The 15392-nt window shown below is 33.3% G+C and overlaps 1 protein-coding gene across 3 annotated transcripts in view; it reads right to left on the bottom strand.

The window, feature by feature from the left end:
* The window catches only part of HBS1L (HBS1 like translational GTPase), a 70484-nt gene that overhangs the window by 46339 nt on the left and 8753 nt on the right, over positions 1–15392 (bottom strand). For 2 of the 3 annotated variants that reach the window (XM_084889501.1, XM_084889500.1), the window contains exon 4: positions 14154–14348. In XM_084889501.1, coding sequence (XP_084745627.1) covers positions 14154–14348 — 195 coding nt within the window. Of the gene's footprint in view, positions 1–10816; positions 12872–14153; positions 14349–15392 lie in introns of those variants that run through there. The other variant, XM_084889502.1, reaches the window with a different exon arrangement.

Genomic DNA, 15392 nt, shown 5'->3' with positions numbered 1-15392 from the left:
TCAGTCTCTTAATACTAGCAGAAAAAATACTTCAAATTAGCTTTTACATATCTCACTAATAAAAAAGCTGGTTTCCCTAACAAACCAGCATTTATGCTTAAGATACTTAACAAAAAACAAACAAGGTCAAATCATTTTAACATAAAATTTTGTTACAAGTAATATATAATGAAAAGGACATTGGAGTGCAAAAGAACTCAGTTTGAGTTACAATTTGCCTCATGTCATATGGAATTAAGGCAAATTATTTATATGAGCCTCAGTTTCTTCAATCTTTCTTACAGTCTCATAATGACCAAATAAAACATATACAAAGTCTGACACATTGTTTACATTCAACATTATTAATTCACTTCCCTTGAGAGATAGCAACTCCTGGCACAGATTATAAACATAGCCAACAAAAAGAAACTGGTAACACGTTCAGTGAGAAAACGCCTGGCTGTATCGGGTACTGTTCTTAAATCAGACCTAACCCCTGAAGGACTACTATAAAGCCCTAGGCCTAGGGGAAAGTCTGTGACTTAAATCTATGTTCTCAATGGCTACCACAAATTTTCTGATAAAAAGTAAACATGCAATAAATCCTGACTAAACTGAATTTTGTCTTTTCCTTCCTTTCTATCCCTTACTAAAATACCAAGCACTCAAAAAATATTTTAAAAGATTTATAATTGCCTTGGAATGAAATAGGAAAGTACAGCCCAGCCGGTATGGCTCAGTGGTTGAGTGTCAACCTATGAACCAGGAGATCCTGGGCTTGTCCCCAGTGGGGGGCATACAGGAGGCAGCCAATCAATAATTCTCTCTCATCATTGATGTTTCTATATCTCTCCTCCTCTCTCTTCCTCTCTGCAACAATAAAAATACATTAAAAAAAAGCAAGTACATTAAAACAGATGTAATCTGATTACAATTTATATGGTCAAAAAAACATAATTGAAATTAAGAAAACTCTGCACTTAACATTCATGAAATTCAAATATGGTCTGGCTGTTATGAAGATAAGGTGTTTTGAGTTTGTAGCAAATTATTTTTAAATTAAGCAATTAGTGTTTCAGTTTTTCCAGTGTAGGTGTATATTCAAAGAGAATCTTAAGAGATATCTGAGAACATTCTGAACTAGTTTTTTTTTCACTCAAATAAACCACTTCCTTTCAAAAGCCCACATAATTTTAAAGCAGAAAGTCAAATGATTCTAATTTTCTGTATATATAAAATTATTTTACATAATTGCTTGCACAAAATTAGTGATTAAATTTTTTTTTTTTTACCAATTTAGCTAAGAAAAATACATTTAAAACACCTAAGAAATTGCAGTTAAATATGCCTACAAAAGAGGGTTCATTTGTAAAATAAAATGTATAAGTACATTATTAAAAAGTTCATTTGGATTTATAAGTATTCATAATCTCTCATACAATTTATTCATATTATAGACTTTGCAAATTCAAAGACTTATTTCCAGAATAAGGATAAGGAGAAGTTAGATCTCCTCCTAAAAATCTTACTCTCTCTTCCAGTTAGTCACTCAGGTAACATCAAAGAAAGAGACACAGAACAATAAACAAGTAGAAAAAAATAATCTTGTTGGAAGTGTTTACAGCTCTGCTGGATCTTTTTAATTTCTTGTACCTTCTCCAGGGAACAACCTGCCATCAGGACTCAAAATTTGAGAATCAACTTTGAGTATTAGATATAAATAATATTTTACAGATATTAAAATAGCAGTAAACAGATATACTATGTGAAGTTAAATAAACTGCTGACACTGTAAAACTAGCAAAACAATGCTACCAAATAATTATATCCTCATTTTGTAAAATTAAACTTTATTTTCTGAATGAAAGCTTAAATGGAAAACCAGATAAAATTCAAAGAAAAAGGAAAATGAGGCACAATAGTTTTCTAAACAGTATGAGCAAACGAGTATTGTAAAGGCAAACTTTTTCAAAAATAGATCAATTGTGCAGTACAGTACTGAAGTATAATTACCAAAACCTCCAACACAAAAATAAACAACCAATTCTCTTAATGGTCTGATTAATATAAAAAAGTATTGGCTACATTTATGGTGAGGCAATAAAAATATCAATTTTAAGAACTGTATAAAATGTTAAATTTAAATTACATTATTCCTTTGCCATATCTGTAACTATTTTTTCTTAATGCTTACTCATTTTAAATCAACTACTTTTCCAAAATAATCAAAATAAACCCAATTTCAGAAAAAGGTTCAACAGCAATCAAGAGTTCAACCTCACTTCTCACAATAATGTTCATTTTATCTAAACTATTTCTCTTTCAACTAATGTTGACTATAAAACTTTAAACCATAAGTAGTATTTTTCTACAAAGAATGTTTCTTTCAAACAATACTATATATATATTTCAAGCTTTTTGTTTGTTTGTTTGTTTGTTTTGTGTGTGTGTGTGTGTGTGTGTGTGTGTGTGTGTGTGTGTGTGTGAAATAACAAATAAGACTCTGATACTTAGTTTTATAGTTTTGGGAGTGTTTTCCCTTTGGTTGGTTTAAGATGGCAAAGAAATGACCATCAGAAAAGTCCAAGTTTTCCCCACGATTTTACTCCCTAAATATTCACTTATTTAGCAGTCCATTCACATAAATGTATCACAAAAGTATACTGTCAACCCATTCTAAGCTTACTTGTACTTAATACTGGTAACTTTCAATATTATATGTGTTAATGAATGAACCAAAATACTATCTAAGTTAAGAAGACATAATGGCAGGGGAGGGGAGATGACAGCAACCAAATGACTTATATGCATGCATATTACCTTAACCAATGGACACAGACACTGGGGCAGTGGGGGCTTTCCAGAGTAGAAATGGCTTGGGAGATGGGGGTGGGGGGCACGGGGCGGGCAATTGGGGAAAAAGGAGACTTATGTAAAACTTTAGACAATTAAAAAAAATTTTTAAATCAACTTTAAAAACTTATTATACTCTAACTTTTTTCCAGCAAAATCATAACACACTATTTAGAATAAATGTAACTTAAATAAATGTATTCACATATTGATTCAATAAATATTTCTTGAAGAAAAAAAAACAAAACGAAGACATACCAACAGCCCAGCTGGTGTGGTTCAGTGGTTAAGGGTTGACTCATGAACCAGGAGGTCACAGTTCAATTGCTGATCAGGGCACATGTCCAGGTTACAGACTCAATCCCCAGTAGGGGATGTGCAGGAGGCAGCCGATCAATGATTTGCATCATTGATGTTTCTATCTCTCCCTCTCCCTTTCTCTCTCTCAAATCAATAAAAACATATTTTAAAAAAAAAGATACCAACATTTCATATATTTCAGAAATTAGAGTTCCAACTTACTAAGTGATAAAAAGCTAATATATATATATAAAGTTCTCATTCTAAAATATAAAAATATTGAAAATTTCTCTAAATGAGTAATAAAAGAAATTTCCTTCCATAATCTTCAGTAGATTGTCATGATAAAGTCTGGTTGATATGGATAGTGGAATCATTATACCTAAGCCCTTTGGGACAAAGTCTGCCCTATCACATATGTAGAGAGAAATAGCAAGGCTTTCAAATCAACCTAGTTTCATAAGTAAAAAGGATTTAATCTTATCAAGTATCCTACGGGTAAAAATACCCAGTTAAAGAGACAGCAAAGATGCTTCTATCCAATTCTATGTTTCTATCTTATTTTTCTCCCAAAGAGAGAAACACAGAGAGATAAAAGAAAAGGTGATAAAAGATAAAAGCAACAGCAAGTTCAAAAGTATGCCAGAGAGCTCATGAGAAATATGGAGAGGAGGGAACTTCTACAGAAGTAAAAGCCACACTAGAAACAGCACAGGACTAGGAGCAATGCAATAATAATAAATGGTACAGCAATGTCTGCACCAGAAGCAAAGAAGGACCAAAGACTATGATCTGTTTATGACATGCAAATATAGGTCACAGAATCATTTTCATATATTTAACAACTTGAGGAGTATTTCAAACATGTATATCTTAGGGGAGGAGAAGGTGAAGATTGAACAGATGTCAAACAAGAGACAAACAGAAGCCTAATCATGAGAATCAATCAATTTTTAAGTAACTATAGTTGGTTTAAAACTAAAGAAATTTTGAATATAGAATAAAATGAAAATGCTATAATCTTGGCAATAAATAAATAACATGACAAAATATCAGGAGAAAAAGGGAGAGAAGAGGTCAAGTATGAGAAAGTATAACTCTGATGAGCTCAACTTTTAAAGCCAGGACTCATTAAATAGCTGTTTAAAGTTAATAATTCAGTTAATCGACGTTTAAATATAGTATAAAAGTTATAAAGGCAAATACCTTATCTAATAACTGAAAATATTAACAAAAATTATGAGAAATAAAGGAGTAGCAAAGTATGAGACTATGGTTTTCCAAGAAAATTAAAATCTTCAAAATTGACCATAGAATATTGAGGATAAATCCTATAATGAGATAATTTCAATGTCCTTTAAGTTATATAAGAACAAAGAAAAACTTTCTAAATGTTCTATTTTAAAAAATCACAAATAACACAACTATAATTAATTTTATAAATAGATAAAATAATCTTAAGTAAAATATTAGCAATGACAAAAACGAAATTCTGAGATGTTCTAAATTAAAATTACAGCAGAAGGGGAGGACACTTCTTCCTTGTGGACTTTGCTGGTGTTTTCCCAGAATTAGCACTGCTTTACTCTCTTCCATCCCCCTCACCTATAGCTAATGTAAAACCTTTCAGAACTACTTATTTGTCGCCTGCCCACTTGATGTTTAAAAATGCTGCAAAATTCTGGGATGATGGACATGTCTTTCCTATCTAGCCACACTGCTGGTGGTGTACACTCTATGTCCCAAGACAGGTCTCTTTATTTGCTAGCAGTGGCTTAAACCCTTTAAAAAAAAAAAAAAAAAAAGACTTTTAGACATGGAAGTTAATTTTTTTTTTTTTTTTTGGTTTAGCAACATATAAGTTTCATCAAATTAAAAGAATAACCAATTATGAGCAATTAGGATTGTTCCAAAATTACAAGACTAAATCAATACTAGAAAATCCATTTAATAAGGTAATGTCTAAAGCCTTTTGCATCTATGAAGACAGTATATTTTTCTCCAAAAATATTTTTATAACATTAAACATCTCAATAAAAATTACAATTGGATTTTTTCAGTAGCTCAACAAGCTGTTTCTAAAGCTCATATGTGAAGAGCCATGTGCAATAACTCGGGAAATTTAGATAGATAGATAGATAGATAGATAGATAGATAGATAGATAAATAGATAGATAGAGTTCTAGCAGGTTCAGTAGACAGAGCTTCAGCCTGCAGACTGAAAGGATCCTGGGTTCAATTGAGGTCACGGGCACATACCTTGGTTGCAGGCTCCACCCCAGCCAGCCATGAACAGCCAGTGCAGGAGGCAATCATGATGTGTCTCTCTCACATAGATGTTTCTTTCTCTTGGTCTCTCCCCCTCCCTTTCACTTTAAAATATCCAGTGCAACTCTTCTATCTGCTCTCACTGTACAATTATTTTATGACACCATAAATATGCCTTTGGATGTATGTCGTATCATAACAGTAAATAGATTTGTTTTTTTAAAAAACAGCATGTGCCTTTTAATGTTATTGACCTCCTAATTTTGGTTTAGTAAAATGACTATAAAATAAGTGGTCAATAAAAGTTATCTGATTCTGTAATTGTCTAGTTTAAGGTAAACCTTCTAATCCATTTTGTAAAAGTGGTATGCTTGAAAAATGTAAATAAATACAGCTATCTAACTGTGCTCCAAACTATATAAAAAAAATCAAGGAAAAAATATCATGGGTGAGAATTAACAAAAAAACAAACAAAAAAATAAAGAGAGAAAAAAAAGATAGCTTATAAAATATTAAAAACCTAATAATAATAATAAGCTACAGTAATTAAAAATGTGGTATTAGGATGGAACAAAACAAAAACAATAAATCACCAAATAGAGAAACAGGGAGGAACTTAGTATATGTCAAAGATGGCATTTTAAATCATCAGATTAGAAGAGAAAAAGGATGTGTAATTCAATAACAGGTACAGTGAAAAATACATCTATTGGAAAGAGGAATAATGCCAGTAGAGAAAGTGAATTCCTAACTTTCCCCCTAATAACAGCTGGGTCAAAGACTCAAATATTTTAAAAACCACAAATGAACTTGTCAAACACATTAGAAGAAACAAATAATTTTTAAAAAATTATATTATAGTACAGTGGAACTTTGAAACAAAATCCCATGAAAGATTTGATAAATTCAAATTTAAAATTAACAATTTGTCTTCTAATGACCTTGAAAAATGGCAATCAGAAAATGTATTTTCCATGTATATCACAAAAGATGTATTTACTTATTATTTAAATCCATAAATTAAATATAAATATATAAAATACATACAAACATTCCTAAAAGTCATGAAATATAACTAGCAGAAAAATGGGCAAAGATTAGGAATAGACAGTTCCAAGTAAAAGAAATACAAGTAATTTAAGTATATGATAAAGCAGTCAGCCTCACTCATTAAATATAAATTAATTTTTTTCTAATGATCAGAGTGCCAAAAAATTATATACATACACATATATAAAATATGCACGTCAAGTTTCTAGAAGAATAAAGAAACAATTTGCTTACAGACGTGTTTATAGCTCCGCATGGGAAACAATATGAAACTGTACAGGGATGAGACTCACTTTTTTCTTTAAATCATTTTCTGCATTTGTGAACTGGGAATACGGCAGAGAAAACATATTCTAAGCTGGGAATACGGCAGAGAAAACATAAAATCTCTGCAGTGATGATACATAATAAACAAAAACAACTATACACACACACAATGGCAGATGATGTAAGTTATGTGAGGAACAATCAAGCAGGGTTACAAAAGAAAGGGACTACTTAAATACAGGAACTATAAAAGGAATAGAGTGAAATACAGGTACATATGAAGGTTTCCTTATCACAAGATTGGGAGTAAAGTGATATGTAAACTACAATCTAAAGAGCAATTAGTCAGGGGGAGGGAAATAATGGTGGAAGAGAGAGGATGAAAAGCAGAGAAAACTCAGATATTCTTGGGTGGATTTGCGTAGTGTACACAAAAAGAAACCAGTTCGGAAAAGGTCATATAAAATAATTTAAAGTGTTTATACAAGAGAATAGAAAATTAAAGCTATATTTTGGGAAGTACACTAAGTGTTTTGGTGGAAATAAACTGAAAAGAAACCAGTTAAATGTCTCAGTAACTTTGTCCAAAGCTAAGGGGCTTTATGAGAAGACGCAGCAATAGGACAGAGTGTAGCGAGTCGAAAAACGTACAGTAAATCCTCATTATTCACAGATACCAAATTTGCTAATTCACCTATCCGCTAAAACTTATTTGTAACCCTAAGGTCACCTGCGGCACTTTCACAGCTACTCAGAGAAACAAGTGCAAAGGAACAAAATATTTGACCATCTCAGCTGAGGTCGCACAAGGTAACACTCTGCCTTGTTTCAGTTCTCATACTGTATACAAGTGTCCTTTTCATGACTTGATTGTGCCACATTTTTTTTCACTGTGATTTTAGCTTATAATTTTGCTGATTAAAATGGCCTCCAAGAATAGTGCTAAAGCACTATTTAGTGTCCCCAAGAACAAGGCAGCTATGATGGGCCTGATGAGTACAAGATTTACGGCCCGCGGGCCACATGCGGCCTGCAGAGGAGTCTGATCCGGCCCGCCAGGTTTTTTGGGCAGTGAGCGCAGCCGAGGTGTTACAGTAGGAATTAGTAGTTCATATAGTCCGGCCCTCCAGCTCTCTGAGGGACCGTGATCTGGCCCCCACTTTAAAAAGTTTGAGGACCCCTGTGTTAAGATAATCTTCAGGCAAGAGTTATAGTGCTATTGGCTATGAATTCAAAGTTAATGAACCAATAATATATAAACAATATATATTAAAGTATCTTTAAATAGATAGATAAATTAAGGTTATTTATTAAATTGTTTGACAAAAATGTTGTGACCAATCACAGGAACCTAACCCTGTAGGAGCAATGATTCAGTATTCGCACATTTCATTCAGTGTTCACTAATTTATGACTTTACAAAATATAACTACACAAATGACAATCAACTGTATATGTACATACATATACTTGCTTATTTGTAAAGCAGAAAGAATAGGATTGGTAATCAGTTATAAGAAGTAAATGAAGGAGAGAAATGAAGGATTATTTTAGCTAGATTTCTGGCCTAAACAACTAGAAGATGGTAATCCTATATAATAATGGCCTGATATGCTAAGTGTCCAGTCATCTGGTCAGCCATTCAACCAATCAAAACACAATATGCTAATGATATGCTAAGGCAGCTCAGCTGCTCCCTATGACATGCACTGACAACCAGGGGACAGTCAACCAGATGACCAGTCACTATGATGTGCACTGACCACCAGGGGGCAGGCGGTCCAACCGATAGGTTAGCCTACTGCTGGGGTGATGAGATGAGCTGAGCACTCCGTAGTCCTCTCTGGCTGGCTAACCTCCCACATTTCTCCCTGGCCCTGATCATGCACCAATGGGGTTCCTCAGACTAGCCTGTGCCCTCTCAAAGTCCAGGCTGAGGGATACGCTCTGCCCCTCCTGCTCCCGAGTGCACAAATTTCATGCACTGGGCCTCTGGTACAACTAATAAAGATAGGAAACAGGAGGTGGTGGCAGCTTGGACCAGGAAGGCAAAGATGTCAGCTTTGAACAATGTAATGTATGTATGCCACAGTATAATAAATATAATTGTGTGTTTAGGACTCAAATCCCCCACCTTTTGAGAGTTAAGAATCATCTTTGTTCACATCTCCTACAACTAAATGCTTTCCTTTAGTCATATAAACTAGGCATGTCAACACCAGAAATGTACACTATATCAATTATTTTACCTTCTACTGCCATCTTTGTCAAGTACATTACTCATATTCACCATAGCCTATAACAGTGTTTCTATGTGAGTCCTAAAAAGTAAAAATGTATATAATTTTATCTTTTTGAAAGCAAGAAGTCTAAATAACGAATATCTTACAATCAGGCTGTTTGTTTCCTAAAATGTTTACAGATACATAAATTATTAATATACAATTCTAAAATATTAACCTTATATAAAAAATTCTAATGGAATAAATTATGGCATGTTTTCATACTTGATTTAAGAAAACCTCAGATTTATCATTGTTTCTATGTAATTTTTATAAAAATGTACACATACCCTCAAAAAGTTACATCTTTTTTATTACCTAAAAACTAAAAATTATAATATACATCTATATACACTGAGCCTTATATAATTATAAGAGAAACCTAATAAAGATACTCATCTATCTCTGTCCAGACAACATTACCTTTAATTTATCTTTTAAAAAAATACATTTTATTGATTTTTTACAGAGAGGAAGGGAGAGTTAGAGAGATAGAGAGTTAGAAACATCGATGAAAGAGAAACATCAATCAGCTGCCTCCTACACACCCTCCACTGGGGATGTGCCCACAACCAAGGTACATGCCCTTGACCGGAATCGAACCTGGGACCTTTCAGTCCGCAGGTCGACGTTCTATCCACTGAGCCAAACCAGTTTCAGCCCTTTCTTTATCTTTGTAACAGAAGACAATTTCTAAGCTACCACAAAACTGATTTTATAACCAAATATATACTTGTATGAAACAGAAAACTGATACATAGTCCTTCCTGAATATACAATTGTGTACTTGTTTATTTGCAATTGGCCACACAGAGATTCAGGGTCAATTTAAAAGGTAAATAATCAGAATGTACTGTATTAATTTTATCTTTGGTGTGACAATTGGGTGCATGACATCCCACTGAATACAAAAAATTAAATACTGTGTATAAAAAAGAGAGAATAGTTATTACTACTTATATGATAAAAATAAAAAATAAAAAGTGAAGGAAAGTTCAAGAAAGAAGGGTTCTAAGCCAAAGAGAGAAAAAGAGGTTAAGATGCCAGTTTAGTTAATAGGAAATAAAGAGAAAGGTAAAAAAAAAAAGGTAAAAAAAATAAATAAATAAAAAAAGATCAGCTACTTCATTTTCATTAAGACATAATATTTTAAATACTATTTTTTCTTCAGGAAATATTAATAATATAATACCAGCATCCTCTTAGTAGTATGTAAAAGACCATAATTTCTACTCAGAAATTTTCCTTGGTATTCCTGATTACTAGAAAATATGAATTATGAATTCCAGTTGGTCAGATGTTATTCTAAGCATTAGTAGTATTTAGTTCCTTTCATTCTACTTATTTCTTTCTCTAAGGCAGTAGTTCCTCAGCAGAAATAACATATCAGAATCACATAGGACTATTTTGAAAATATACATGTCCAAATGCCATCCCTCAGAGAGCAGCTGACCACGTCTCAAGTGAAGCCACAATATCTGTTCTGAAAAAATTTCCCCAGTGAGATTCTGATTGCTAGAAAAACTGTTTTAAGGGGAAAATTACATACTTGTACTACTGTTCAAAAGAGCTCTTATTTGGTCTGGCATTGCTGAAACTTATATAGCATGCAAAGCTATCAGTAGCAAAGAGGAAAACTCCACATTACTTATAGTAAAAAAGTTAGAGATCAGATAAAACTATCTATTCAAAGAACATACAAACATACTTAAAAATTTTCTATATATTTATTTTGAAGTATGCATTTAGGACAAATGGTCTTGAAAATATATAAAAATACTTTATGTTTTAATTCAACTTTAATATTTACACAATCCCTTGAAGAATTTTTATTTTCATCAAAAAAATGTATTTCAACAACCTCCACAGTATTCTGAAAAGTCAGGAATTTAAAGATTTTTCTAATAGAAAAACTTTAGTTTCACCTCCAGAAAAAAATGAAACTTGGAATGATACCAGTAATATTTTAAAATGTAATTCTGTCTCAGCTATGCTATACCACATATAAGAAAAATATTCATCACTAAACTATAATAATCCTAAATGGTAGCATTTTATTTAAAAACAAAACACAAAAATACTTTATAAAAGAAAATGTCTCATTGTAAAAAAGTTCAATGCTTCAAACAAAAATATTGTATCTGAGATTTGATTTCACAATATCAAGTTTTCATATGCAATTTGTAAACATACACCCAGTATAAGCTATCAACTTAAATAAAGCCAGTTATCATTAAAAAAGAGTAAAAATGAAATTTCAGTGCAAAAATTCATATCAACTAAACTTATCAACTTAAGACAATTTTAATATGAAAATCACAACCTAAATTCATAATATAAAGTCATTCTATAAAGACTTTAAATCATTTTAAAATAAAACGCTCTACAACAGTTATCAAGTTTTCCTTTTTGTGACTATTCTCTAGTAAAAACTTTCTTTTGATTAGCTTTTACAATGTCATCAGGAGATGCTGATTTGAAGTCAAATGGTGTTATTGCTATAAGAGGACTTATTTCTTTGTCCTTTATGTCTTGAACTTGTCTATTATAAAGAAAAGTCTTATAAAGGTCAAAGGTGCGTCGCTTGCAGCTTTTCAGTGGGTAACGAAGACACAGTGTTGAAGCAAAAGCTGAAGGTCTAGCAGCAAGGGCCTTGGTCCAAGACAGAGAAAAGGGTGGTTTCCTACTCAGAGAGCCTTTATTGTTTTTCTTATTATCCTTAGCAGAAATGGAATGTTTCCCTAGCTTTGAACTCAGAACTTTAGTTCCTGGTGTTGGAGCAACTGATTGGTCTACTACAGGTTTTGGAACAAAATCTGAAGTTTTTATAAGAACACTAAGGTCAATATTTGAAGCTATTTCAGGTGACCTCGTTTCAGATAAACTGAGCTTAACGGAATCTTTTTTATTCTGAGCGCTGTCTATATCAATGGTTTCTGCAATCAAATCAGAAAGTGACAAATTCTCAAAGTCTCTTGTAGGAGTAGTTTTATGAAATGCCAAAGATGACAGAGATCCTGTTAATTCTGATACTCCAGTTGAAGACATACACCGATTTGCTAGTTGTGATAGGGGAAAGGATCCCAAACTGGCAGATGACTGGTTACAAAGATCAGATAAAGTACAGCATTGGGTTGGATTGTTTTCTTTGTGGTCCTGAAACAGTTCAGCTAGGGATGGACTTCCACATTGGAAAAACTGCAAATTGTCATTTTTTAAAATATAATTCTTCGGACTTTGTTCAACTGAAGAAATGTTTCCAACTTCAGTCACTTTATGAGCGTTTGAATTATCAAGAGCCATATTTTCCAATGAGCTAGTCAGGAGCAAAGGATTATTTAAACTTTCTAAACTGCTTCTTAATGGAATGTTTTGCAAATCAGGTAGTGAATTATTTTGAATAAATAAAGAGTTATTCGGTGTAGTGTTCTTAATCATTAAGGATTTTAAATCTGGAATTCCTTTGAAAGCAGAATCATCTTTGGGGACACATTCAGATGCATGAGATCCTAACAAATTGGCATCTAGACTCTTTGAAACTAGACTTTCCAGACTATCTGTAGATGATAATCTGACAGATGGCTGACTTTTAAAAGAATCTCTTGGCATATCATCAATTAGTTCAGCTAGTGATAGCTCTTTTAACTTACATGATTCTAGTTTCTTTTCACTTCTAGGCCTGTCAAGTTTCTTTTTTTTATGGAGTAAAAAGTGACTTGGTACAACTGAGGAATTATGATATAATCCACATTTTGCTACTGGACCAGAAAAATCAAATGATTTGCTACTGCAATCCAAATGGTTTTCAGACTGAGGACAAGAGCTTTGAACATTATCAGCTGAAACTTCAGAGTAAGATAATAAGACTCCTTACCTTACAAGAGCCATTAATTTTCAGATGAATAGGTTCACATATGCAGAAGATAGTCACAGCAACCAAAAGGAAACATGAAATGAGGCATTAATTACTAAATGTTTCTTTGATTATGACTTGAATGAAGTGATAAATGATCATTATTTAACAAAAAGTGAACACTCTAAAAATCAATAAGAGAATTTTACCTTAACTATCCAAAGTGACCTTCCTACTTTGTCCATTGACATATACAAATAAGTACCAAGTTAACTAATGTTCTTATTTCCATAAATTTTATAATGTGAGGCTCTAACACTTAAGTTATAGTCAGGAATGTCTCAAATTCAAAATGTCTTAAAAGTCAATGGAAAGAAGTTGGCTCATTTTCTGTATTTTTAATCTATTAAAAACAAGCAAACATCATTCTAATAATTCAAGATCTACAATGATCTGGAATAAACTATTGATATAGATGACATATTACAGAACCATTCTCATATTTGGTTAAAAGCACTTACCACAAAATTAAAACACAATTTTTAAAGAAAATAAAAATCACCCTTACTGAATGGTAGCAGACTACATATAAATTTGTTGTGGCAAAAGTCTAGTCCTCAGCTTACAGTAATTATCAACCCATTAGCAAATCATCATGTTCCTACTGATAGATCTCATACCAGTTACTATAAAAGTACCTCAGTTCCCTTCTTATGTCAACTAGAACCCAAATTTAACCACAAATTCTACAAACTTAAAATTAAACATCTGGCTATAAATGCAAGAGTAATATAATTGATACTTATGATATTTAACCATCTGTATGCCATAAGCATCTATAGACACAAGCAGCAGACCTTTCTAAATTAAAGAAAAAATATCATGGCAGTTAAGTCGTTAAATAAAACTAAATTGCTTTTGTAAATACTATAAGCATAAAGGGATTTTTTTTTTACATTGTCGGGTTATTAATTTCCAGCTCCTGAACCATTAGAGTTAAAAAAAAAAAAAACAAGAGTAATTTAAAAGCTCTCTAAGCTACTATCAAAAGGCTGAAGTGTCTTGTCTTGTTTTTAATAGGACTTAATTTCCCTTATATCCTGTTAGTTATAAAAGCAAGCAGAGGAGCAAAAAGGCTTTGACAGAGGGAACAGAGCACTAAGCTTAAAATTTCACTAACTAGAAAACCAAATGAGTTACTGTAACATGCAAAATTTTCTACCCATTTTCCTTAACAGCTCAAGCAAATCACAGTCTCTTTTAAAACATTAACTAAAAGAGAACAAGTAAAAGCATACCTTTTGCTGTCTTTCCCGTGGATATTGCTCCCTCATTCTTGACCTTCAATTTCTGCATTTTATCTTGTTCCAGAACCACTGACAAAGCCTTCTGCACATCAAACTTGTTCTTCAGAACTGCTTCAATCAATATGTCATCTGGCACAGCATCTCCAAATACCTCTCTCATATGATCAAGGCATGAATAAAGACGAGCTAGAACAGACAGCAATAATTAAAAGCTATGCTAAATGATATCATGAAAGAACCCTCAATCTTCAAACCTGAAAGAATTTGAAACCATAGTAGGATGTTCAACTCTCCTTTTCTCTCTACAACTTATTTATAACTAGAGACCCAGTGCACAAAATTCGTGCACAGGGTGAGGGGGGTCCCCTCAGCCCAGCCTGAACCTTCTCCAAACCAGGACATCTTCAGGGATGTCCAAATGCCGGTTTCAAAACTGGCAGTTGGGCATCCCTCTCACAATCCAGGACTGCTGGCTCCTAACTGCTCATCTGCCTGCCTGTCTGATCGCCTCTAACTGCCCCCCACCCTGCCAGCCCTGATCACCCCTAACTGCCCCCCCCACCAACCTAGTTACCCCCAACTGCTCCCCCCACTGGCCTGGTTGCCCCCAACTGCCCCCTCTGCCAACCTGGTAATCCCCATGCCCCCTCCCCCCACCCCCGCTGGTCTGGTTGCCCCTCACTGCCCCCCCTGCTGGCCTGATTGCCCCGCACAGCCTACTGTTCAGTCATTTGGGTCCCTTGCTAACCCCCCTGCTGACCTGGGCTGGTCAGTCGTTTGGTCGTCCCTCACGAAACCCCCTGCCAGCCTGGTCACTCCATGCAGCCTGCTGTTCAGTTGTTACTGGAGGGCACTGTTACTAATTTGCATATTACTCTTTTATTAGTATAGATGATTTATATTTTTATCCAAACATACCCATCTTCTCTATCAAAGGAAAAATTTCATTAATTAAGAAATCACTGTAATAACTGTCTCCTAAATAACAATGACTAATGCTTAAAAAAAAATTTAATTGTATACATTAATATCTACTATACAATAGAGGAAAATCTAAATACAAATATCTTTGTTAAATGTTTAAGATAATTATAAAGATGCAAATTCAGAACCAATGTCATTACCATTTATGAGTTCTATCTTGACACTTAATGTACATGGATATGACCCATGCAAAGTTTTCTACCCATTTTCCTTAACAGCTCAAGCAAATCACAGTCTCTTTTAAAA

Source organism: Pipistrellus hanaki (assembly GCF_964339955.1).
Source record: "Pipistrellus hanaki genome assembly, chromosome: 7".
Taxonomy (NCBI): Eukaryota; Metazoa; Chordata; class Mammalia; order Chiroptera; family Vespertilionidae; genus Pipistrellus; species Pipistrellus hanaki.
Note: the sequence above shows the minus strand (reverse complement) of the source record. Positions and strands in the feature narration are given on the sequence as shown.